The sequence below is a fragment of the Mchenga conophoros genome, linkage group LG5 (assembly GCF_057382185.1).
Source record: "Mchenga conophoros isolate Kocher_MC1m ecotype Shallow Benthic linkage group LG5, M_conophoros_male_GT1.1, whole genome shotgun sequence".
Lineage (NCBI taxonomy): Eukaryota > Metazoa > Chordata > Actinopteri > Cichliformes > Cichlidae > Mchenga > Mchenga conophoros.
In genome coordinates this window covers 5,743,867-5,767,031 of record NC_140530.1, presented here as the reverse complement: position 1 = coordinate 5,767,031, position 23,165 = coordinate 5,743,867, and the positions used below count along the sequence as shown (strand labels likewise).

Here is a 23,165-nt window from a genome sequence, read left to right as displayed (position 1 = left end):
GCTTGATGCATGATATTGTAACAGATTCTTACTTTCAGGAATATGTGCAGGTATAATCTGACTTCCCAGAGAAGGCCTGATCTTAATATTCTCATGAAACACCATCCCTCAGTAACTATGTACCTTTTTTAAGGAAAAATGAAAAATTGGCCTGTTTTTGGATTGAAACAGCAGCTTTCATCATAAGGTGACAGAGCTGCTGTGGTAAAGCCATCAAAATAAATAGAGAAAATTTTAAATAACCACAAGGATGGCAGAAGCACCAGTTAAAGAAAGTTAGCACAGGGTTTCAACTAGTGTCTACAAAACCGTTTTTACTGTTTTTGGCACCTTTTTATTGGCTGCTATTCCAAAAATTTGCCATGTACCTGCTGTCTCATAAAGCAGAATCACTCGTTCCTCTGTCTCTTTCATTTCCCCTTTTTGCTCTCTTTCCCACTTATTTATGTATTTTCAGTCACATTTACATGTGAAAATATTTGCTCCTCATGTGCTGCGTCCTGTTGTCTGACCCCATAACACCTTCTTCCACCACATTTTCATGTCTCCTTTACTCGCTCCCACCAACTTTATTCTCCCATCTGTCTTCTTGTAAGTGGGTGGCAGTGAGCCAAGTACTGACCAACTTGCTTTCACCATAACAACCAGCTACAACATCTTGATTTGATGGGACTGAAGGTTATCCAAGAATCACTGCCATTCCTGAAGCCTGGGGGTGCTACACCCAGCCTTCAGGAATGAGTAGTTTAGGAAGAACGTACAGGTAGGAAATGGCAGTTATACATCACTGTGGTGTTTAACCTCCCTGAAATACTACATGGAACTCCCTAAAGAGTAGCTCATCCTATCTCACAGGGCAAAATGTAATAGATCCCTGTACTTTGCACATACAGACACACACACACAAGCAAGCTGCTGCCACTCTGCTTTTAGATGCAGTGAAATGGTGCGTCTGTGTGGTAATGTGGAGTGTGTGGAATTCATAAAAAGTCATTATTTCCACATCCTATTTTAAGAGCTCCGATAAAAATGTCATTAGCCGAATAGTGTTATAGTTTATTCAGGCCCATTAACTCCTCCACACTGTGCTAAACAAACAGTCAGGCTAATCCCGGAAACACTAAGTCAGCCAGATCCTGCCAAACACGAGACTCAAACATGCAAGCATTAATAACATTACTACATCAAGATGATCACCAGACAAAGAAAAAGTAAAACTGAACATAAAAAACATAACAAGACTTTGATCTATGACCTTGTAAAAAAAAAACATCATGAGATGTAGTAGTACTACTTAACCTCCTAAGACCCGAACTCTTCCACGGCATGCATTTTTAATTTCTCTTTGATATTTGGACATATTGGGGCCCGATGAATGTGAAAACAAAGAATTACCAGATTGTTTTTGTTTCTAAGAAAAATGAGAGCCACATATGAGGATATTCGATTAAAATTTCGATAGAACAGTAGCAGTATAATGTCCTCGTAAATAGACATCATTTGTAGAGCAAAATTGAGTATTTTGGTCTAAATAACCCAAAATGTGATGTCCACATATGTGGATGCCAGGTCCTAGGAGGTTAAAGCAGATTTTGCTAAGAAATACAAACCAAAGCTTATGGGGGCATTAAGCTAGACAAACAATGAAATCAAACTAGATCGTTTTGCACACACTGTACAGACTTACCAAAATAAACAGTGGATGTACTGTCATGTATTTGTGTTGACTGTGTGTATTATTTCTTTTGTTTCTGTGTTATAAAAAATATAGAAAATTATATGAACCATTGCATGCAAATATAAACTATGCTTCTGTAATGTAATCACAAGCCCAATTCCAAATATGCTGGGATACTGTGTAAATTATAGCTGAGACATTTAATTGTTTCATGAAAATATTAGCTGAGTTTCATCAAAGCATCTTAAAAAAATTGGGAGGGGACAACAAAAGGCTGGAAAAAGGATATTTTAAAAAAACAGGCGCATGAACATTATGCAGCTGGTTAGCTTAACAGGTAACAGGGCAGTAACATGACTGCGTATAAAAAGAGCATCTTAGAGAGTCAGAGTTTCTCAGAAGTACATCTAGGCACAGGTTCACCAATCAGCATAAAAGTACTACGAGAAACTGTGAGAAAATTTCAGAATAATGCTCCTTAACATAAATTTCAAAGACTTTGAATATTTGATGACATCAACAGGTTCACAGAATCCAGAGAAATCCACATGCAGATTAATCAAAATTAGAAACATGGCTGCCGTGTCCTCTTGGCTAAAGAAGCAAGGAACCATCCAGCTTGTTATCAGCACTCAGTTCAAAAAGCCTGTATCTCTGATGGTGCATTAATACCTATGCACTTCTGGGAAAGCCCCATCGATGCTGAAAGGTACATACAGATTTTAGAGCAACATTCAGGGAAGGTTTTCCATATTGCAGCAAGACGATGCTCCAAACAACATGGCTACGTAACATGGGAGTTAGAATACTGAACTGGCCCGCCTGTAGTCCACACCTTTCACCAACTGAAAATATTTGGTAGATCCTGAAATGTTAAATATGAGAAAGAAGAGCCAGGACTGTTCAGCTAGTACTGCTGGGATGTTGTGTGATTTGCAGATGTTTGCATTGTAGTTTTTTTTTTTGTGTGTTTGTTTATTTTACATATTTTACACAGCATCCCAACATTGTTTGGAATTAGGGTTTTAAGCTGACAGCTGGATTCTTTTATCTTTTTTTTTGTTTAGATTTCTTATATTTACATTCTAATTTATCCAAAAGACAACACGATAATAATATATTTGTAGATTAGTAAATCAGTAGTGGCCCAGATCAGAGGAAATCAAGTGAAATGGTGCAAATAAATTGTAAAATTAATAGACTACAAATTGAAAAGAGAAAAAAGCTCATTTCCCTGTCACCCTGTGGCAGTCCCAATCTATAGATCCCTCTCAGCTGTGGTACCATGCCCAGACCCGCACAGTTGTGATCGCAGTCCTATAGAGGAATAAGGAGACAGTTCATGGTGGAGCTGAAGTCATCGGCAAGGCATCCGCCAGAACAACCACCAAAACAAAGCATCCCTGTGTCCCCCTAACACAAGATTGATTTTAAACAAGAGGCCGGACTGGCAGGAGCAATGGAACTAACAGATACAGTTTGACCTTGTTTGCTCTGTACTCTCATCACTGTTTGATGATCATTGGTATCTCTGCAGGTCAATTAGCTAAACATTCCCACTGAAAACTGTAATATTCTGGGCCAAAATGAAAATATGTCCAGAAAAAGAACAGCCACAGGAATGTACCGTGGCTGTACACGAGTTCTCAGTTAAGGGACAATACCACACACACACACATCTCCCAGAGCGCTGAGCAAGGCTTTATAGAGATAAGCAAGAGGCTGATCTTGAAAGTTGCAGCCAAAGCACTGGACTATAGAAAGTTTCCTTTGGATGTGGCGCCCGTCACCCCGAGGAGCACAGAGACGGAGGTCATGTCCGCCCTTGATAGCCTGCTGTTTTATTCTCCTCTCTCCAGAGTCACAGTCACAGTTAATCTCAGCTCAGCGCCCCACTGTGCCCGACCCCAACCTGCCACCACCGTCTCCGTGCCCGCCACATCACCATGGCAACAGGGACAGGCTGTGTGGCAAGCTTGTGCACGAAGGCACACACACACACACTTAAAGAATAAAAATGAAAGATGTTCTGAGTTGCAATACACATGAAAATATACTGAATCTCTCTGAACAGTCAGAGACGGCTGTACCAAACACGGACTAGACTTCTGTAGTCTACTGTACTGTAGACCCCTCCTTCTCTCTCCCACTCGCTTTTGGAGAGACAATGGTCAAATCAATAGGCCACAAATACACACAGAAAAACAAAGTGGCCTGTGTTACGTCCCTGCTGCTTTCAAATAAACAAGAGCAAGAAAACACAAAGAGGGCACTGACACCACACACACACACACACACATGCACACACTGCAGAGGAGCAGAGGGCTCCTGTTCATCTATTCTATGTTGTAGGAGTTTGGGAGCTGGTTTATGCATGGCAGCCGAGTGCATCTGCCCTTCACATTAATCACACTACAAACTCAGTCTAACTAAATTCAAGCATTTTCAATCAGCGTTTTCTTGCTAAATCTTTAGCAAGCTCCTTACATGCCCACATATCTGTATGTCTGAAGAAAATACAGTATGTGGGTCAGAAAGAGTGTGAGTTAGTAGGTGTGTGTGTGTGTGTGTGTGTGTGTGTGTGTGTGTGTGTGTGTAACTGTTGAAAACCTATTAGCATTCTGTGAATGATGCTACAATATTTATTAACATATTATCGGGACTACCATACTTTCACCATCTGTGTGTGTGTGTGTGTGTGTGTGTGTGTGTGTGTGTGTGTGTGTGTGTATACAGATGGCCTTTCTGTGTTGGTATGACATCATCCACATGCTAAACCTACACAGACATCACATCACATATTCCAGAGTCATAGCTGCCTACGCTCAACACAGAAGCACATCAGATAAAAGAGACATTTCTAAAAGGACCTGTGTTCTACAGAGAAATAAAAGAACCAAATGTGGTTATTCAAGAAATAATGTGAGCTTGATTGAGTTTTAATATGCTGCTGATAATTCAGCCCTTTGTCTTATCGTGCGTGAGCATTACTTCCCAACATGGAAGCTAAAAAACACAGAAGGTCAAAAGCTTAACTATATGCTGATTAGGTCATCTAAGGAGGCCCTACTGCGCTTATTGAAAGCTCTTTCTTAGTGTTTTTGAACACTACTGTTGTAGTTTAGTATACTTTACAGTTTAAAATAATCTCTATTTATCCTTGATGTTTCCACTCAGTTCACACATTGTCTGAAACAAATTTCCACCCCTTTTACCCTCCCTTTAAGCTAGCTTACTTCTGATTGGCTGCCTTTGTATACAGAAAACAGCAGGTGGGTGGGGCTTCTGTGCTCAAAGCCAAAGCTGTGTTCCTGACCCTATTAGGGATACCCACACTCTATGACATCATACAGAGTCAAGAGCAGAAAAAACTGTGTGGTGTGTTTGGAGCAGTCTGAGCTGGCCTCAGTGTTTACAACTGTGTTTATTACATTTTGGTCCACTTTCACAACTCACTGTTTTCAGAGTAAAATCTCTAAGGAGAAGCTCGGTGATTAACACTAAAGAACAGAGAAATAAAGTTAGTTAACTGGAAAAAAACATAATGCTGCATTTAGCAGGTAAATTTTCCTATTAACTGTTAGGTTGACTTGACCTGAAAGATAACATAATTTCATACGGGCGATATCAAAGTGTTTACACTGCAAATGCAGAGAAAGTGTTTGCTGGGATTATTACCAAATCCACAATCAGTTCTGCTGCCTCAAATTGGCCAAGGAAGATTAAAACAAACAAAAAAGAAGATAGGAAAACCTGATTTACCAGTGATGAACTCACCCGCCTCGGAAAAACTGGATCGGTATTTTAGAATGGACACTTATTACTGTATTCAAGACAATTTAATGAGGAGGTTTACACTAAAGAGAAGTGAATATGATGCTGCTGATGGCAGCCTAGCATAAGAAAGCAAACCAACCCTGTCCAAAGCAAGTTACACAGTTCACTTACCAGCATTTCTAAAGCTCAGGATGTGTCATGTAATATTTCTAAAATGGAGAATGGAAGAAGTTGGCTGGAGCATATTCGAACTGAGGTAATCTAAGCTAGCCATCTCTTGGCTATATGACTTTATAATTTAACAAATAAAGACTAGAGTGGTATCAGCATCCATCCATTCGCTTCCGCTTATCCTTTTCAGGGTCGCGGGGGGCGCTGGAGCCTATCCCAGCTGTCATAGGGCGAGAGGCAGGGTACACCCTGGACAGGTCGCCAGTCTGTCGCAGGGCCAACACACAGAGACAGACAACCATTCACACTCACATTCACACCTAGTGGCAATTTGGATTATCCAATTAACCTATCCCCTCAAGCTGCATGTCTTTGGACGGTGGGAGGAAGCCGGAGTACCCGGAGAGAACCCACGCAAACACGGGGAGAACATGCAAACTCCACACAGAAAGACCCCGGCCTGATGGTGGAATTGAACTCAGGACCTTCTTGCTGTGAGGCAACAGTGCTAACCACCGTGCTGCAGATAAAGCAGACTCTGGCTCCTGGCTCTGTGCACCCTTAACAGAACAGCTGCGGACCCACCAATTCAAACATGCTTCATTCTAACTCATGTGTTCTTAATGATTCCAGGGTATACTAAATTGGAGTAGGGTATAAATCCGGTAGAGCATTTCTAGCAAAAATTCCTTGAAATAATATTCTGTGAAGTAGTTGTAGAAGTGCAACACATTGTCTTAGCTAAGTAATAACATTGTGTGTTATCTGCTTCTACTAAGTATTTCATCTTTTGTTGTTGTTTATTTGTGTATTGGGATCCTCTTTAGGTTCCACCACAGCAGTTGCTAGTCTTTCAAACCGTAAACCAAGAAACAGCAGTGACTTAGGCAGCACTGAGTTGCATCGTGTGTGTAGAGATACAGCTTTGTGAGGTGGTTTACCTCAGTTTGAATTATGCTTTGAAAACTGTCTTAAATTACTAAACTGAAGTTGCATGTAGGATAATTCAGTACTTGACATGGATACTGGAGCTGATTGGCTAATGGCCGATGATAACATTGCTTTCATTTAGCACAAAAGTAAACCACAATATGGTTGAACTATATTGCCTTGATCCATTTGATAAGGATCCTACATGGAGTTTTCTTGACTGAAGATGTCCCGGTGCCTTCCCTCTGTTCCCTCTCTTGGACGTTTATGCTTCACTACCCAGGACAATGCACCGTTCATACACTGCAATACAGTTTTAACGTGTTTTTGCTAAACACAGAATGTTTCTTTGAACTCACCCGAACTTGGAAAAGCAATAACATTCAGCATGTTTGGAGGAGTTCTTTCAGGTTGCAGTTTTCCCTGCTGGTTTATAAAGACGCAGAAATCTGCTGAACTTCAGGAGGTGCAAAACAAATCACAGCAGTGATTCTGTGGAACTCTCTTACTCAAAGTGAAACTGCTGCAGCTCAGTGTACACTCAGTGAGCGTCAAATTACTCAAGAATGCGTCTGTGCTGCCATCCAGTGTCTGTCCGGAGTACTGCAACAAGCATATATTGTAAACATCACTTATTATTTGAGCAGTTGATATGAAGGTTTTTCACACCTATGCCAGGTTTCATATCATGACATCACCAGTCAAGTAAAACAGAGAGACATGGGAGTTTAAAGTGAGACGATTCAGAGCTAGGGCCAAATACACATGTTTAGAGAGTGATTGTGGGCACATGTGAAGACTGTCCATCAATGTATTTCCTCTGCTTATCTACTTCAGGGTCACAGGGTGCTGGAGCCTATCACAGCTGTCACAGGGCAAAAGGAATCAGAGGGCAGATTGTCAGCAACCACATACCACATAAATAGCGAACAATTTAAGTGACATCCAAAATAATGAATGTATTTAAAGAAAAATAACATTTTGTAACACAGCTTTTTATTTAACCACCCACAGAGAAGATCTTGTAGACAGTAGCTGGCCCCACATGAAAACAGAGGCACGTGTTGTTTGATCACAATTCATCCTTGTTGCTCTGAGAGTCTGGTGCTGAGGTGGAGTCCTTCTTAACTGCTTTTACTGTCTTTTTTGCAGCTGGTTTTGTTTTCTGTTTATCACCCTGCTTTGCTTTTGTTTTTGCTGTCTGTTTTCCATCTTTTGCAGCAGCAGCTTTAACTTCGCCTGTCGTCTTTGCCTTCGTTTGATCTCCAGCTTTAGGCTTTGTTTTAGGTGCAGCTTTGGTTTTAGTGGTTCCTTTACTGGCTGTTTTGGCCTCCCCCGCATCCTTCAGCAGGTCAGTTTGTGCATCGCCCGACGTGTTCAGCTTGAGCTTCTGCTCTCCTACTTCTTTTTTTCTGGCTGCCTCCTGGTCAGCCTGTGCGGGAGCTTTCGGTTGAGACTCAGTTTCCATGGCCTCATTTTTACTGAACTCTGCATCCACTGGTGTAGAAAACATCTTCAGCAAATCCTGAGCCTGGATTCTTTCCTATGGGACAAAAAAAGAAAATGTTTGGGAGACTGCAAAATGAAACAAGGAACAGGTATGAATCACAAATTTTCTTTGAAGTTGTGCTGGCAGTCAGAAAACACAACATCATTATCTAGAGCTGAGTTTCATATTTCTGCACAGCAATAACTGACTGTGTGCACGGTTTTCAACTTAGGCTGTCTTTATAACTTTGTGGAAATAGTCTGATGCACTACGTAGTTCTTCTTCACTCACTTTTAACTCCCTATGTGTTCATACATCATTCTACATTTAATCATTAGTTATTATTAATCTCTGTCTCTCTTCCACAGCATGTCTTTGTCCTGTCTTCCTCCCCCTACCCCAACCAGTCAAGGCAGATGGCCCCGCCCCTCCCTGAGCCTGGTTCTGCTGGAGGTTTCTTCCTGTTAAAAGGGAGTTTTTCCTTCCCACTGTTGCCAGAGTGCTTGCCCATAGGGGTCATCTGATTGTTGGGGTTTTCTCTATTTTCTCTGTATTATTGTAGAGTCTTTACCTGACAATATAAAGTCCCTAGGGGTAACTGTTGTTGAGATTTGGCACTATATAAAAAAATGGAACTGAACTGAATTCAAGGTGTTAGAAAAAAGGATCATTTGAACAATTCATGCTAAATCCTGACCCATCTTTCTCCATTTTGGAAGAAGTTATTGTTTAAAAGGATTGCACACAGACCCAAACCTAAAGCCTATGCATGCTCACATCTGGTTACAGTGGTTTTCCTTACCTTTTCCTCGTGAGCAGGATCCAAGGTGAACCACAGAGCAACAGCACACCTCTGACCCCGGGTGACAGCTTTGACACCGTGTGGGTTTTCTTTCCCTGCTCCAAAACCAACCACGCGACCACACTTTGGATGCACCTCCGCCTTGAGAAGACACACACCACGCAACACAATCAACATCGATGTGGTTAAAAATGCATTTTTGGCTTTAAAAAGTATTCAGACTCTGTCAGTCAAACCCTGTGGATAAACTTAGCAGTTTGTCCACATGTACACTTAATAATCTATAACAGGAACCTCATTAAAATGAACAGTTTAGATCTCTGTGCAGGTGTTCCACAGGGTTTAATTCCTGCCTTTTAGTTGGGCCCCTTAAAGAAAGTCAAACATCTGCCGTGAAGCAACTCCAGTGCTGTCATAACTATTTGATTAGGGTCATTAAAGTGCTGAAAAGTAAACTCTGACCCCATTCTCTGATCTCTGCCTTCTAGAGCAACTTCAGGTGTCTATAGTTAGAGCAATAGTTAATGTCAGTGTTTTTAAGTGCATATTTAAACCACTTTACATCAAATTTAATACTAAATTTGCAAAGGACGTGCACATCAAGTGCTCCTTAAAAGTAAGCACATTAACGTGAGTTCAAAATGTGCATCCTACATGATCCAGATGTGTTTGTGAAAGGCCTTGTAATTGTCTCGTATATGCCATTTTCACAGGTAATTATAGGTCTAAATTAACCACTTGCCGGTCCTATGCATCAGAGATTTTTGTATTTTTAGGTGCAACTGTTAATAAAGCTAATGAATCTAATTAGAATCCTATTACCATGTTTACACAAACTACAGAAAAGCCAAAGCAACCAGGCAAATCTAAAATAATGTAGAGGGGAGAAAATAGCAAGATTATGTGCTGAAATTCCCGTGGTGACCCATCCAAACTGAATTTTAGACAATTTCATACTTTTATTAAATGTGCGAGACTTTTCATTGTGAGGTTTTCTTAAAGGACATCTTTTTGTTTTACAGCATCCCTCCTCACTTCAACCCACTGTCATTTTCCGTAACAGCGAGAGACAATCCCATCACAAGGAATCGTGATAGCTTTAAGATTTAAATGCCGTTAGCAAAATACAGCCTGCCAACTCTATAAAGAGTCCAAGTGGTCCCAAACTTTTAAATCTCACAAAAACTGAGACCACCCAACATTTTACCCTTTCCAAAGGTCTACAGAGAGTTCCTTGGACTTCATGGCTTGGCTTTGCTCCGGGCATAAAGAGTTATTTGTGGGACTTTTACTCCTTATGGAAACACAGCACAAGCTTACAGTTAAAGCACATTTACAGCCTGGGACAAACACATGTTTGATCCCTATGGATAGTTTCCCCATCTAGGATAGGGTTAGAGACAGGATAAGGATAAGCAGTAGAGAATGATTGAAACAACTCTGACTGGGGTGATTTTTTTCCATCCATAGCCAGTTATTAAACTCCAGTCAGAGTTTGTTTTACTAGTGTTTTATTCAGCACTAAATTGCAGATATGCACACAGTTTATGGATGCTGCTTGCTAACCATTAACTTAACTTAGCATTAACAAATCAAAAAACAAATAAATAAAAACATTTGGAGGCAGCTAAAGCAGTCTGAAAGAAAACTTTACAGTTTTAAAAAAGAAAGGAAAAAACATCAGATATATATTTACCGTCACTGTTTTGGCATCAAGCTCTGTGAAAATGAACTCTCCTCCTTCAAAGTCCTCATTCAAATAAAGGATGGCACTGCAGGAGTGAGACACCAGGAGGTCAGCCGGTCCTTGTCATCAGGGTGGGTTGTGTAGACAGAATTTTAAGTGTGTGTGTGTGTGTGTGTGTGTGTGTGTGTGTGTGTGTGTGTGTGTGTGTGTGTGTGTGTGTGTGTGTGTGTGTGTGTGTGTGTGTAACCATACCTGTAGTCTCTGTAAGTGTATGCAGGAGGTTCCTTTACACACTCGTTGACCTCAGAAACCAGCACACAGTTGTCGACGTGGACAGGGTGACTCATGTCCTTACGGTCGTCCTGCTTCTCTGAACAAACAGGAGCACAGAGAGAACATTTGGAGAAATTTGGGCCCAAAAACAAAGCTAGCTGAGAATTCAACAGCTAAATATGTTTCTTTGTGTATTTATTGTCAGAGGTAGTGGAGACCAAAATGGTACTGAATTCAGTATATTTGACTGTACTAACTTCAGTTATTACATCACAGTTACAATTTTGTTGCAAGCACCGTGAGGCAACTGTTATTGTGATTTTGTGTTAGATAAATAAAACTGAATTTTACTTGTGTTCTAAGGTTCTTCTCTACAAAGTTATCTGCATGCTGGGTAGACAGCAAGAAAAAAATAAAAATCAAACAAACATGCGTTTTTCTTCCTGCCACTGGTGCTGCAGTCTGCTGATTTTATGTCTTGATGCATGCACATTCACCTAAGTAAGGAAAATCCCAAAAGGTTTCTGTTCATCTGGATGTAGCATTTTCAGTGGGAGAAACATTTCGTCACTCATCCAGTGACTTCTTCAGTCCAGGACTTTGAATTAATTCACTAAATCTCTGTTTGTCTGTCTGCCAGCTCTATGATGAGGAGCTGAGCAACCAAACACATGGCACAGGTACATCTTAGACCCCTGAAGGTTGTTATCTATGTAACACATTATGATGTTACCATGTTGCCTAGCAACCACCAACCAACTGCCATTTACCTGTCTAACCATCGTATGATTTTTATTTCACAACAGTAACATCTAGTTTATATTGACAAAAATCAACTATTATTAGATATACGATATGTTACAATGGCATCACGTTACTTGGCAACCACCTAACAATGGTCTACAATGACATTTATATTGTAGCGCGGGGCAGGACGGGCATGTCCTAGCAGATCTAACAGATAAACGAGGTCATTTGGGAGTGATGTCTGAACCAACTCCTAGACACAAAATCAGGATGGGGAAAAAATGACACAGTGTCAGTGGTTAGCTTACCATCGATGGCAGAGCGACAGACCAGGTGGGAGTATGTGAAATAGAGTGGAGTGTCCAGACGGAAGTAGGACTCTAAGACCTTCCTCACTTTCTCACTGAGGTCAAAGAACAGACGAGCGCTCTTCAGAGGGACCTTCCCCTCCTGGCCAAGCTGTGAGAAGAAGAAAAACCATGTAAAAGCTGGGACAAGGAGGAAAACAATGTTGAGTCTGTTTTTATATAGAACTATAAATACAAAAGTGTTTGCACTGAAGATGAAAAATGTTCCAGGAAAGAGCATCTTCTCTCTAAAGAGAACACGTCTTAGGTTTGCAAAGCTTCAGGTTCTTTGGACAGACAAGACCAAAGTGGAGATCTTTGGCTAGAATTCCCAGCGACATGTTGGGAGAAAACCAAACACTGGCTATCAGCACAAGCACATCGTACAAAGTGTCAAGCACGGTGGTGAAGGGGTGATGATTGCTCCATGCTGTGAATAAACGAATGCCTGCAAACCTCAATCAACTGAAGCAATACTACAAAGAAGAGTCGTTCAAAATTCCTCCACAATCATGTGAGATGCTGATAAAATAATACATCAAACAATTACTTCAAGTTATTGTTGCTAAATATAATTCTACAAGCTACTGAATCAACAGTTTTTCACAGGACTGCATTATGTCGTGGAAAAGTGATATACTGTCAGGTTCTAAGTGATCGTTCCTCTCTGTGTAGACAATAACTGACGTGCTGAGTCACACGTGTCGTTTTGGATCCTACGAAGCTGCAACTATTTAATTACCTCAAACAGCTGGAAGCAATAAGCATCAGGTTACATTTACAGGTGAGCCTCTAGATTAACCTGCTGCAAACATTTTTATTCTCATCCGCCAGCTCGAGCACATAAGCTATATGCTGCATGTTCTGTTGTTTTGATGCTGAAATGTGGAAAAAGTCTGCTGTTATACTAAAAAACGTATTTTTTGTTTCCACATAAAGAACCAGCTTTGATCTTTCCCCTAGCTATGATTAAAGGTGAACGTTTGTGCTTGTGTTGGCATCTCTTATTTGGAATTTTTCTGCTTTATAGACCTTGACAGCCTTGAGGACGGTGACTCCCTGGTACAGCTCGCTGGGGGAATGTGGGGATGGTCGTCCTCTATAGCCATCGCCTTTTAGAGCAGCTGTCTGTGAAATAAATGCAACATTAAGCAACTCCTATAACAGCCGAGCTGAAAAACATACATACGCGACACGATCAGAATGCAGGTGATGTGAGGAAATCTTTGCTGACACGGACTGAACTTTATTCCTTGGGGCTACTCACATTGGAGAGACGGTGCAGCTCCCTGCACTCCTCATCTGTGATCACACCGTCCAGCAAAACCCGCTGGGAGCCATTCAGCTGCTTGGATGTCATGGTCACCTTGATGTCACTGTACAGCAGAGCGCCATCTACAAGATAAGGTCACAGATAAAGACGTGAGGATAAAGACTGGTTGTACAAGACTGACATTTTATACCCTGGTTCTCTGAAACATTCACCTTCCTGTGGCACTATCATCTTGGTCATTTCTGAAGAATCCTTCTTCTTTTCCTCAACCAGATTCTCAATCTCCTTCATCAGGTTTCCTATCTCCTCTGTGATCCTCGCTGCAGTCTCTCTCTCAGCCCTGAGACACAGCAACACACACGCAGATAACAACACTGACTTTAAGTGCACCTTCATGCTCGACCTGCACACGTGTGGCGGTGCTCTTAGTCTTACTTCTGTTTCTCTCTCAGTTTCTTAGGCATGACATCGTCGGGGGTCCACGAGTCCTTTAAGCAAAAATAACAGAGAATTCAAAGATCACATTTATTTATATCCCAGCACTTCATAAGTAGTGCAGAATGTGGTGAGATGTAAACTGAGTTATACACTTACCGGATCTACAAAAGTGATTCCAAAGGCTTCATAACCAAAGTAGAGGAGCTCTTTCTCCAGGAGCGACTGCTGAATGTACTGTTTCACCACCTAGGGATTACAAGTCAGCAGCAGCCTGTAACATAGCTCCTAAAATCACATTCAACAATCACAAAGCCTGCGCTATAAAGACCGTCGTTATATCTCTGGTTCCTTAGCTCCAGTTGGAGCTGTCTTCTCCTTTATTTTAGTAGGAACAAATTGGTCTGGCTTTTTTTTTTACAGTGATTCTGACGGACGCGTGTTAGTGGTGATGTATGCATTCAGAGAGCAAATCTGTGTTGTGCTTGTTCAGCTTCTGTTTTATCTCCTGTGCTTTTGTAGCATTCTTTGATTTGAGGGTGTTTTCTTAGGTTGCAGTGTGTTTGAGCTCATGCAGCTCTGCTCTCATGGTGCATACACACCGTCAGGCTGTGGATACAGATGTCTGGACAACAGATGCAGGTGTAATAATACACCTGCATCTACCTTTGGAGCCTTTATATTCTAAAACACAGGCCACAGGCCAGCAACCTCCACCTGGGAAATAATCACTTAGTCATTAGTAGTGATGGATAACCATAATAACCCACTTTAAATAGTGTGTTATGTGGACATTTAGGGCCCAGGGCAGCTCAAATCTTTTTTAAGAATCAGCAAACAGTTATGTGCTTAGATCACCACCAGAGCCTTTTTTTAATGTGCCCCTGAGTACACGTGAGTGCTGATGAAGACCATTTTTCTGCCACCACACTTTGTTCAGGCTAATTTACTGCTGATCACTAAGGATTAAGATAACACAATGCTAGGAATAACTGCACTCACGGTGAGGTTGAAGAAGAGGTTGAAAGCCTCTGTTAAACACAGTGTAACTGTACCTGTCGGGCTGATATGGCTGCTGCTTTGTCCTCGCCCAGCATGGCAGAGTAATAGTTCAGGTTCTGGTTCATCACCTCATCCTCAGGGTGGAACAGCAGGTAGGTCTTAGCACACTCTATGGCCTTCTCGTACTTCTCACCTGGAAAGAAAAGACAAAAATCCATGGAATCATGGATGTGAACAAAAAGGATGTTATTTAATTTGCAGCATATATCCTTGTTCTTAAACACCAGTGACTATTTCATAATAAACATCCTGTACCTACAGGGGACTCTAAAGTTACAGCACGGAAGAATTTTAGCTTAAACTTGTTGTTAAACATTCAAAAAATGAAATCAAATTATGAAGAAAGTGTGAAAAATAAAAATAAAAGTATGAAAATATTTTAAAGACCTTCATTGTGTTACTGCTATATGAAGTTAGTATGCTAAGTTTGGAACAACCACATGGAAGAACTTATAACAAAACAAAACAATGTAAAATGATTAACATGACATCTTATAGTTTCAGAATATTTGCCTCTTTGGCTAAAACAAAACCTGGTCTTATGCTGAGACTGGTCAGTGGTCACCTGGTGATTCAATTCAATTCAGTTTTATTTATACAACAACAGTCACCTCAAGGTGCTTTATATTGTAAGGTAGACCCTACAATAAAAACAGAGAAAGGACTTTGGTGACAGAGAGAAGGAAAAACTCTCCTTTAACAGGAAGAAACCTGCGGCAGTTCAGAGGTTAAGAGCCTAAACTCTTACCTTACAGGGTTATTTTTCATATTGCTCTTTTAAAGGCTGCCACTAGGGAGAAGTAAAATATAACAATATGAAATTTTACATAAAACGCTGCAATTCTTTTGGTTAATTTTGAAGAAATACATTATAAATACATGCAGTACAAGAGAATTTTCTCTTTTTTATTTACTATATAAATAGTTAAAGTATTTAACATATGTACCAAAAAGCTCTTTAAGTCTACAGTCACACAGAACAGTTTTAAAAAATGTGGCATGACCAGAATTATTGCAATTAGTTGCAGTGAGTTGGGCTCTGCAAAGCAAGTTTGGTGCATAAAGACAATGATTAAACAGCAATCACTCCACTGTCAATGTTGACAATTATGTGCGATAATCTTTTAATCTGTGATCAACTGTAACAAATGGGCAAAAACTGCAAATCAATTGAAAACTAAATACAAAGAAATTCACATGAATTACTTCCATTCAGAGTCCAGCAATAAATGCTGATCTATTATCATATAATATTTGGCTTATTTATGAGGTAATCTCGTTCATGTTAGGTGCAGGTCTGTGTTTTTGCTATTAAAGTCGTCAAACAGATGATCCGTGTATATGAGGCCATAGCTGTTCATTTCTGTGTTTAGACTTCTTTTCTGCATTGTTGCTAAGGACAGTGGATACAGGCACACCTGACTTATAGAAAGCACTGTGAAACTCACTGTTGTAATAGGAGAACTGCAGGTAGTTGAAGTGTGAAGGCAGGAAGTCCTCAAAGGGCTTGTCTCTGCCAGCAGTTAAGGCCAGCTCCACAGCACAGTGCTGCTTACAGCTCAGCACCTGCAGGTAGTGGTCTGAGGGACACAGACACATTTATACAAGTATTTATAGCACATGCAGCCTATTTTTCATATTTGCCATACAAATGTCTCCCTTGCATGCAGCTTCACATCAAATTCTCAGCTCTGTTGGAATCTTTAGTGCTCACAAGCAAAGGATATGCTGCCTCACCACTCATACTCTGGAACAGGTCTGCACTGTACTCCATGTAGTTGTATCCATCATAGTTGTAGGCTCCCTCACACAGAACTCTGCACTCCTTATCAGCTATGAAGTACTCATCTACGGCTGATTCAAAGTGTTCAGCCGCCAGGATGAAGGAGTCGTCACTGTAGGAGCTCTTTCCCAGCAGAAACTGGGCCTGAAGAGAGAGGGCACATCACAGCTACTGCAACAGTCAGCTTCATCTGTTCAAGGTCAGTCAGGCAGACAAAGGAGTTTAAATCTTTCTGCTTGAATCATCGTTAGAGACTGCATCGTGTGGCAACATGTAAAGAAAAATGCCCTCCTTTCTTCTCTTCTGTTTTCCCCTCCAGCTGATTATGATAGATTGCCTTCTCTCCCTGAGCCTGGTCCTGCTGGAAGCCACTTCCTGTTAAAAGAGAGTTCTTCCTTCTCGTTGTCACCAAGTGCTAGTTCACAGGGGATCGTCTGACTGTTCCTTAATTTGACTTAACTGACCAAACTAATGAAATGTCAATAAAAATAAACTAGATGAATTATAGACAATCAGCAGAGGATGAGGCTACAAGAACATAACAGCATTATCAAAGACGGAGTTTGCTTTCACCATGTGTGGCCTGGCCTCCAGATCTTTGAAGTCATCCTCCTGTACTCCTGCCATCATCCTGTAGTAGTCCAGATTCTGTCTCATCTCCATGTGATCTGGGTTGGCCAGGAAAAACGTGTTGGCAGCTGCTACTGCTTTGGCCAGCTTATTGATCTGAAAGGAAGAAAAACACACATACACAAGCTTATTTTCTATTCTATTTAATTCAACTGGAAAACTCGTGCAAGCTAACTTGGTATCAAAATATCTCATGTAGGCACAGATACATTAACAGTTAGTTAATGTAGTAGTGGAATACATTTAATCTACTCTGATTTTACTTTTGTTTTGGTGCACTAAGCCCAGTAGTTGCTCTTTACTTTCCAAATGTTAGCTAACTATATACACCAGCCAATATTGATCCTGACATACTCATATTGAGACGTCAGTAATGTACACAGGCTATTATTTTAACTAATTATGTTACATATTTATGTTTAATCATTCTTATTGTATGTTTTTGTACAGGTACTTCAGACTGTGTTTGTCAACTTTCACTCACTTTTATTTTGGGGGTAATTAATCTGCTATAAATGATTTTTGATGCAATATCATTTTAAATGTTCACATTTTTGGTCTGGTAACCCATAAGGGCCAAACTGTTATCTTTACATTTTCTGGGGTGGATTTCAGTTTACTCTTTACTATCTGAAACGCTAACGTTTAGGCAGCTCAGTAGGTAGAAAGACTTAAAAGATTTTTTGGCAAGACTGAAGCCCAGGTTTCCCCCGATGCATCCATCACAGTGTAACTTTGATCATGGTAGGTTAAAAGTATTTAGGCATAGGAAAAATATCCTTGTATAAACAGAGACTGAGACTTTTAGTAGGAAAGGGCTTTGATTGCTGAGAGTAGTAAAGCAATATAGTACCAGTCGTATTTCTCAGATTTTAAAATATTTCAAAAGTTCAGAATATATATTACAATGAGATCACAAGTAAGTGAATCGTACTAATGTAAGGCCTGACTGAACTGCCCAGGTTGCAGTTGTGTGGATTTAGTGGGTCACAAAATAGTCTAACAACCTAACAACATCCTAAAAACAACCGAACTTGAAAACAGTAAGCCATTTTTTCTGGTTTTCCTGCAGTGGTACATCATACTCATACATAAGCATAATACAGCGCTGTGCAATAGTCCTGAGCAATCCCTCATTTCTTTATGAGGCTTTTTTGAAGTGGTTTTGAGCAATACAGGGAGTGCAGAATTATTAGGCAAATGAGTATTTTGTCCACATCATCCTCTTCATGCATGTTGTCTTACTCCAAGCTGTATAGACTTGAAAGCCTACTACCAATTAAGCATATTAGGTGATGTGCATCTCTGTAATGAGAAGGGGTGTGGTCTAATGACATCAACACCCTATATCAGGTGTGCATAATTATTAGGCAACGTCCTTTCCTTTGGCAAAATGGGTCAAAAGAAGGACTTGACAGGCTCAGAAAAGTCAAAAATAGTGAGATATCTTGCAGAGGGATGCAGCAGTCTCAAAATTGCAAAGCTTCTGAAGCGTGATCATCGAACAATCAAGCGTTTCATTCAAAATAGTCAACAGGGTCGCAAGAAGCGTGTGGAAAAACCAAGGTGCAAAATAACTGCCCATGAACTGAGAAAAGTCAAGCGTGCAGCTGCCAAGATGCCACTTGCCACCAGTTTGGCCATATTTCAGAGCTGCAACATCACTGGAGTGCCCAAAAGCACAAGGTGTGCAATACTCAGAGACATGGCCAAGGGAAGAAAGGCTGAAAGACGACCACCACTGAACAAGACATACAAGCTGAAACGTCAAGACTGGGCCAAGAAATATCTCAAGACTGGTTTTTCTAAGGTTTTATGGACTGATGAAATGAGAGTGAGTCTTGATGGGCCAGATGGATGGGCCCGTGGCTGGATTGGTAAAGGGCAGAGAGCTCCAGTCTGACTCAGACGCCAGCAAGGTGGAGGTGGAGTACTGGTTTGGGCTGGTATCATCAAAGATGAGCTTGTGGGGCCTTTTCGGGTCGAGGATGGAGTCAAGCTCAACTCCCAGTCCTACTGCCAGTTTCTGGAAGACACCTTCTTCAAGCAGTGGTACAGGAAGAAGTCTGCATCCTTCAAGAAAAACATGATTTCCATGCAGGACAATGCTCCATCACACGCGTCCAAGTACTCCACAGCGCGGCTGGCAAGAAAGGGTATAAAAGAAGAAAAACTAATGACATGGCCTCCTTGTTCACCTGATCTGAACCCCATTGAGAACCTGTGGTCCATCATCAAATGTGAGATTTACAAGGAGGGAAAACAGTACACCTCTCTGAACAGTGTCTGGGAGGCTGTGGTTGCTGCTGCACGCAATGTTGATGGTGAACAGATCAAAACACTGACAGGATCCATGGATGGCAGGCTTTTGAGTGTCCTTGCAAAGAAAGGTGGCTATATTGGTCGCTGATTTGTTTTTGTTTTGTTTTTGAATGTCAGAAATAGGGCTGAACGATATATCGCATTTGCGATAATATCGCGACATGATCAAGTGCAATTTTCTAACCGCAAAGGCTGCGATTATACTCTGGACATGTCCAAATTCATGGGCTGCATCCTCCTGAGGCCGCATTTGTAGACCGATTACGTCACAGCGACGCGCCGAAGGCTGTCCAAATTACTACCATATCCCAGAATTCATAGCGCGGCCCAGCCAAACTCCAGTTTCCAACAATGTCGGCCGCTACTAAGTTTTAAAATTACTCATACTAATCTTTCAGGGTCACAAAATAAACTTTTAAAATATTTTCAGGCGAGAAAGTAGTTGTGTAAACATCAAATATCTGCTCGGTTTATCAAGATATCCCATATTTGCAAAAGTGCTTCGACGTTTTCAGAGGCGTCTGCTACCCACCAGCTCGACAGCTAGCCGGGAGCTCGAGGGTTACTGATGCGGCCGAGAACGGCACAACTCCCGGCACATCATTTTCAGATCACCGCGGAGTTTCGCTGCTCGGGTTAAACGTAATATATAAGTCACTTAGACAACCTAAAAATGTTATTGTTGGGTTTTTTTCAGTGTTTTGTTTGTTCGTGAGTAAATCGGTTTGGCTGAGATTAAAGTTATTAGATTAGATAAAATAAAACTTTATTAATCCCCCGGGTGGGTTCCTCCTTGGTTTTCACACAGCTGACTAAACGTCAAACAGAAAACTTATTAAACAGAAGTATGAGACAGTCGAGAATTTACGCCAGTGTCTGGTTATATTTTAGATAGCAAGAAGCAGACGGCCGAGTTTATTAAACTCCACCGAGACAGCGGTGACGCTAATCAGAACTAGACCGTCCAATTTCACGCCTTTAAATTTTAAAGGCGTGTTTGTGTGTGTGTTTATACAATTGCTATTATGTTTGCACTTTATGTGTAATGTTACTGACTGCAGAGATCAGTAAGATGTGTGTATTTTTTATTTATTAGTTTTATTTATTTAATATTATTTTTTAATTGAATGACTGTCTAGTAGTTCACAGATGTCGAAAAACTGAGTGTGGTAAAGCCACTGATTTTGTTTATGTATATTTCTGCAATCTGCACATTGTACTGACTTTCATTTTAATGTTTACACCAGGGTTCCTTGTCAGCACTTTATGCTCAGATGTTTGTAAGCTAAAAATAAACTATTGTGTATGTTCAAATATACTGTTGTGATTGAAGAAGTTAAATAAAAATGTCAGTCATCAATTCATGCATCACCTCATGTCATCATAACAGAGGTCTGTCTTCCAGGAAAGAACAGTTTAAAATTAATGTAATATAGTATTGGCCATACTATATGATGTATTGCTTGTCTTTGTTTAATAATACAGAAGACAAAGACCTTAAAAAATAATCGCATATCGCATCGCAATCGCAATATTGGGGCAAAAAAATCACAATTAGATTATTTTCCATAATCGTTCAGCCCTAGTCAGAAATGTATATTTGTGAATGTGGAGATGTTATATTGGTGTCACTGGTAAAAATAAATAATTGAAATGGGTATATATTTGTTTTTTGTTGAGTTGCCTAATAATTATGCACAGTAATAGTCACCTGCACACAGAGATATCCCCCTAAAATAGCTAATGAGAAGAAATGAGTCGTGGCTTGAGACTTTTGCACAGTACTGTATGAGTTATGACAGCTCTATGACTTTTTGATAAAAACTAACTTTAACATTTTCTTCAGCCTGAGCTTTTAGGGGCCAGGCTGAGGTGTGCGGGACAAACGTCCTGTTTGACGTTTGTCCCGCACACCTCTGCCATGTCACACAGAGTTTCATAGAAAATATTTTCATCAGAGCAGAAAATAAATCCTTATTTTCACACTAACCCATTCATCTTTACGCCCCCTAACTTGCTTAGTTGGAAAAATATCTTGTTAAAAACGAATTTAAGTCTACAAAAAAATTAATAAAATAAATAATTGCTAGTCCCTACTTATTTCACAGATCAAGCGTTTGTGGTTTGCCAGCAGGAGCTTTTGAAAATAAAATTTTAGGCCTTTAAATCGCTCAATTTCACGTCCTAACGTCACACCCCGCAGAAGCTGACTCCACCTTAAGACGTGGCATGGTTGTCTTGGTTTTGGGGGGTTGGGGCAAAACAGTAATGTGCTCCACATCAGCTCTAACTTACAGGCTAAAAAAGAATCAGTGCTAAAGTTTTTACTGTTCTAGCTCGCCTAGAGCAAAGCGAGCGTGTGTGTGCAGTGAGAGACAGGCCACACTGTAGCTGCCAGCATCCTTTTCTACCTTAAAATACGCCACTTGTAGGTAATTATATGGGCTCCTCTTCTTGAACTCCAGCTCTATTTCCTCGCTGACGAGATGCAAACTTGGTGCGCCGACTTTCTCAGTTTCGCAGGAGTTAACACAGTCGGCCCGCTTCAGGAATTTCTGGAAGAAGCCCAGGTCCTCCACAGAGCCGGTCCCCGGTATGGGAACTCCCAACCCGGCCAAAGGCTCGCCGAAAGCGGTCTGGTTGGCGCAGCTCTGGCGGCACTGAGCTTTAACTTTGCGCAAAGTGGCTTTGTTTTTGAGAGCCTTCTCCATGTTCAGAATCACCGATAACCAGTCCCCCTTATAGTAAGCTTCCACCGCCGTGTCGAAGAGGAAATCATAAGGCTCCAAAACAAAGTGGCTGCTCACTTCAGTGTCCGATGTGCACGCAGGCACCACGACAACACAGAGGAATGTGAGCGCATAACGGAGCTCCATGGTGGCAAAGTGTCAGGGCTCTGCAGCGGGACCTGAGCCTGGGCCTGTGGCCGACGACGAGCCGGTACGCAGAGAGAATTGTTACTACTCCTTTCTCCACCAGGAGCTTGACTGGAGGTGGGATTTGAGCGGCGGAGCCCCCCTCGGCAACACCCCCCCACCCTTCATCCTTATGCATATGCATACGCATCAGCCGTATGCAACATGATACGAGTTGATTTAGTGCTTCAGAGCTTCAGAGCAAAATATTTTCACTAGTTGAATAAACACAAAATGACACAGATTTCTGAAAAGGTCTGGTTAAAATGTATGAAAGTTTATTGACAAAAGTCCGAGAAAAGGCAACTAACCAATGAAAACTGTACTTTTAACTGTTTGCTTTTTTCCACTGATGGATCTGTTTGGAATTGTCCTCATTCACACTTTCACAGGCTCCCAAATACAGCTGTTGGTGCGTAGGAACACAGCAGTGAGGTTCTGGTGAGGCAAGGAGAAGACACGGCACCCAAAGAAACCTGAAGTCTGTGGAGAAACTCGTATTATAGGCCACTGATAGAGCCCGTCAATGGCCTAAAAATGTACTTTTTAAAAGTTTTCAACGTGTCTGACTGAAGCTGTTAATGAAGTTGTACTGCTGTGATGCTGGATGTTGGAAGAGAATTCCCAAACAGCATGATGGGCAGTACATCTGAAATGTGTCACAGTATATTGTAAAGCTTAACATTCTTCTATTTAATCAAGATCGCTGTTCCACCGCTTTAAGATGGTCAAAGAATATCATCGAATCCTGCAGACGATGTGTAATTTTATTTTTGTTGTGTTTATTTATAACTTTGCGCAAATAGTAAAATAATAAAGACAAAACAGAGGATTTTAATTTTGT

The 23,165-nt window shown here is 40.9% G+C and overlaps 1 protein-coding gene across 1 annotated transcript; it reads right to left on the bottom strand.

Annotated features, from left to right (window-relative positions):
* Positions 1-7,133: 7,133 nt before the first annotated feature.
* p3h1 (prolyl 3-hydroxylase 1) lies at positions 7,134-22,384 on the bottom strand. The gene is made up of 15 exons (XM_085272918.1): positions 21,818-22,384; positions 17,028-17,180; positions 16,409-16,598; positions 16,120-16,251; positions 14,665-14,804; positions 13,769-13,858; positions 13,610-13,662; positions 13,387-13,514; positions 13,169-13,296; positions 12,934-13,029; positions 11,863-12,013; positions 10,787-10,904; positions 10,544-10,619; positions 8,848-8,988; positions 7,134-8,099 (listed from the first exon to the last, which is right to left on the bottom strand). The coding sequence occupies exons 1-15, from the start codon at positions 22,280-22,282 to the stop codon at positions 7,629-7,631; spliced, it is 2,532 nt and encodes an 843-aa protein (XP_085129044.1). The 5' UTR covers positions 22,283-22,384; the 3' UTR covers positions 7,134-7,628.
* Between the last annotated feature and the right edge of the window lie 781 nt (positions 22,385-23,165).

Bases quoted from the DNA above. Each gene is read 5' to 3' on its own strand.
- p3h1 (XM_085272918.1), bottom strand. From the start codon at position 22,282: ATGGAGCTCCGTTATGCGCTCACATTCCTCTGTGTTGTCGTGGTGCCT. The intron at 16,252-16,408 runs GTGAGGCAGCAT...TGTGTCCCTCAG, and splicing joins CCTGTTCCAGAGTATGAGTG to ACCACTACCTGCAGGTGCTG. The intron at 13,297-13,386 runs GTGAATGTTTCA...CTTATCTTGTAG, and splicing joins GATGATAGTGCCACAGGAAG to ATGGCGCTCTGCTGTACAGT.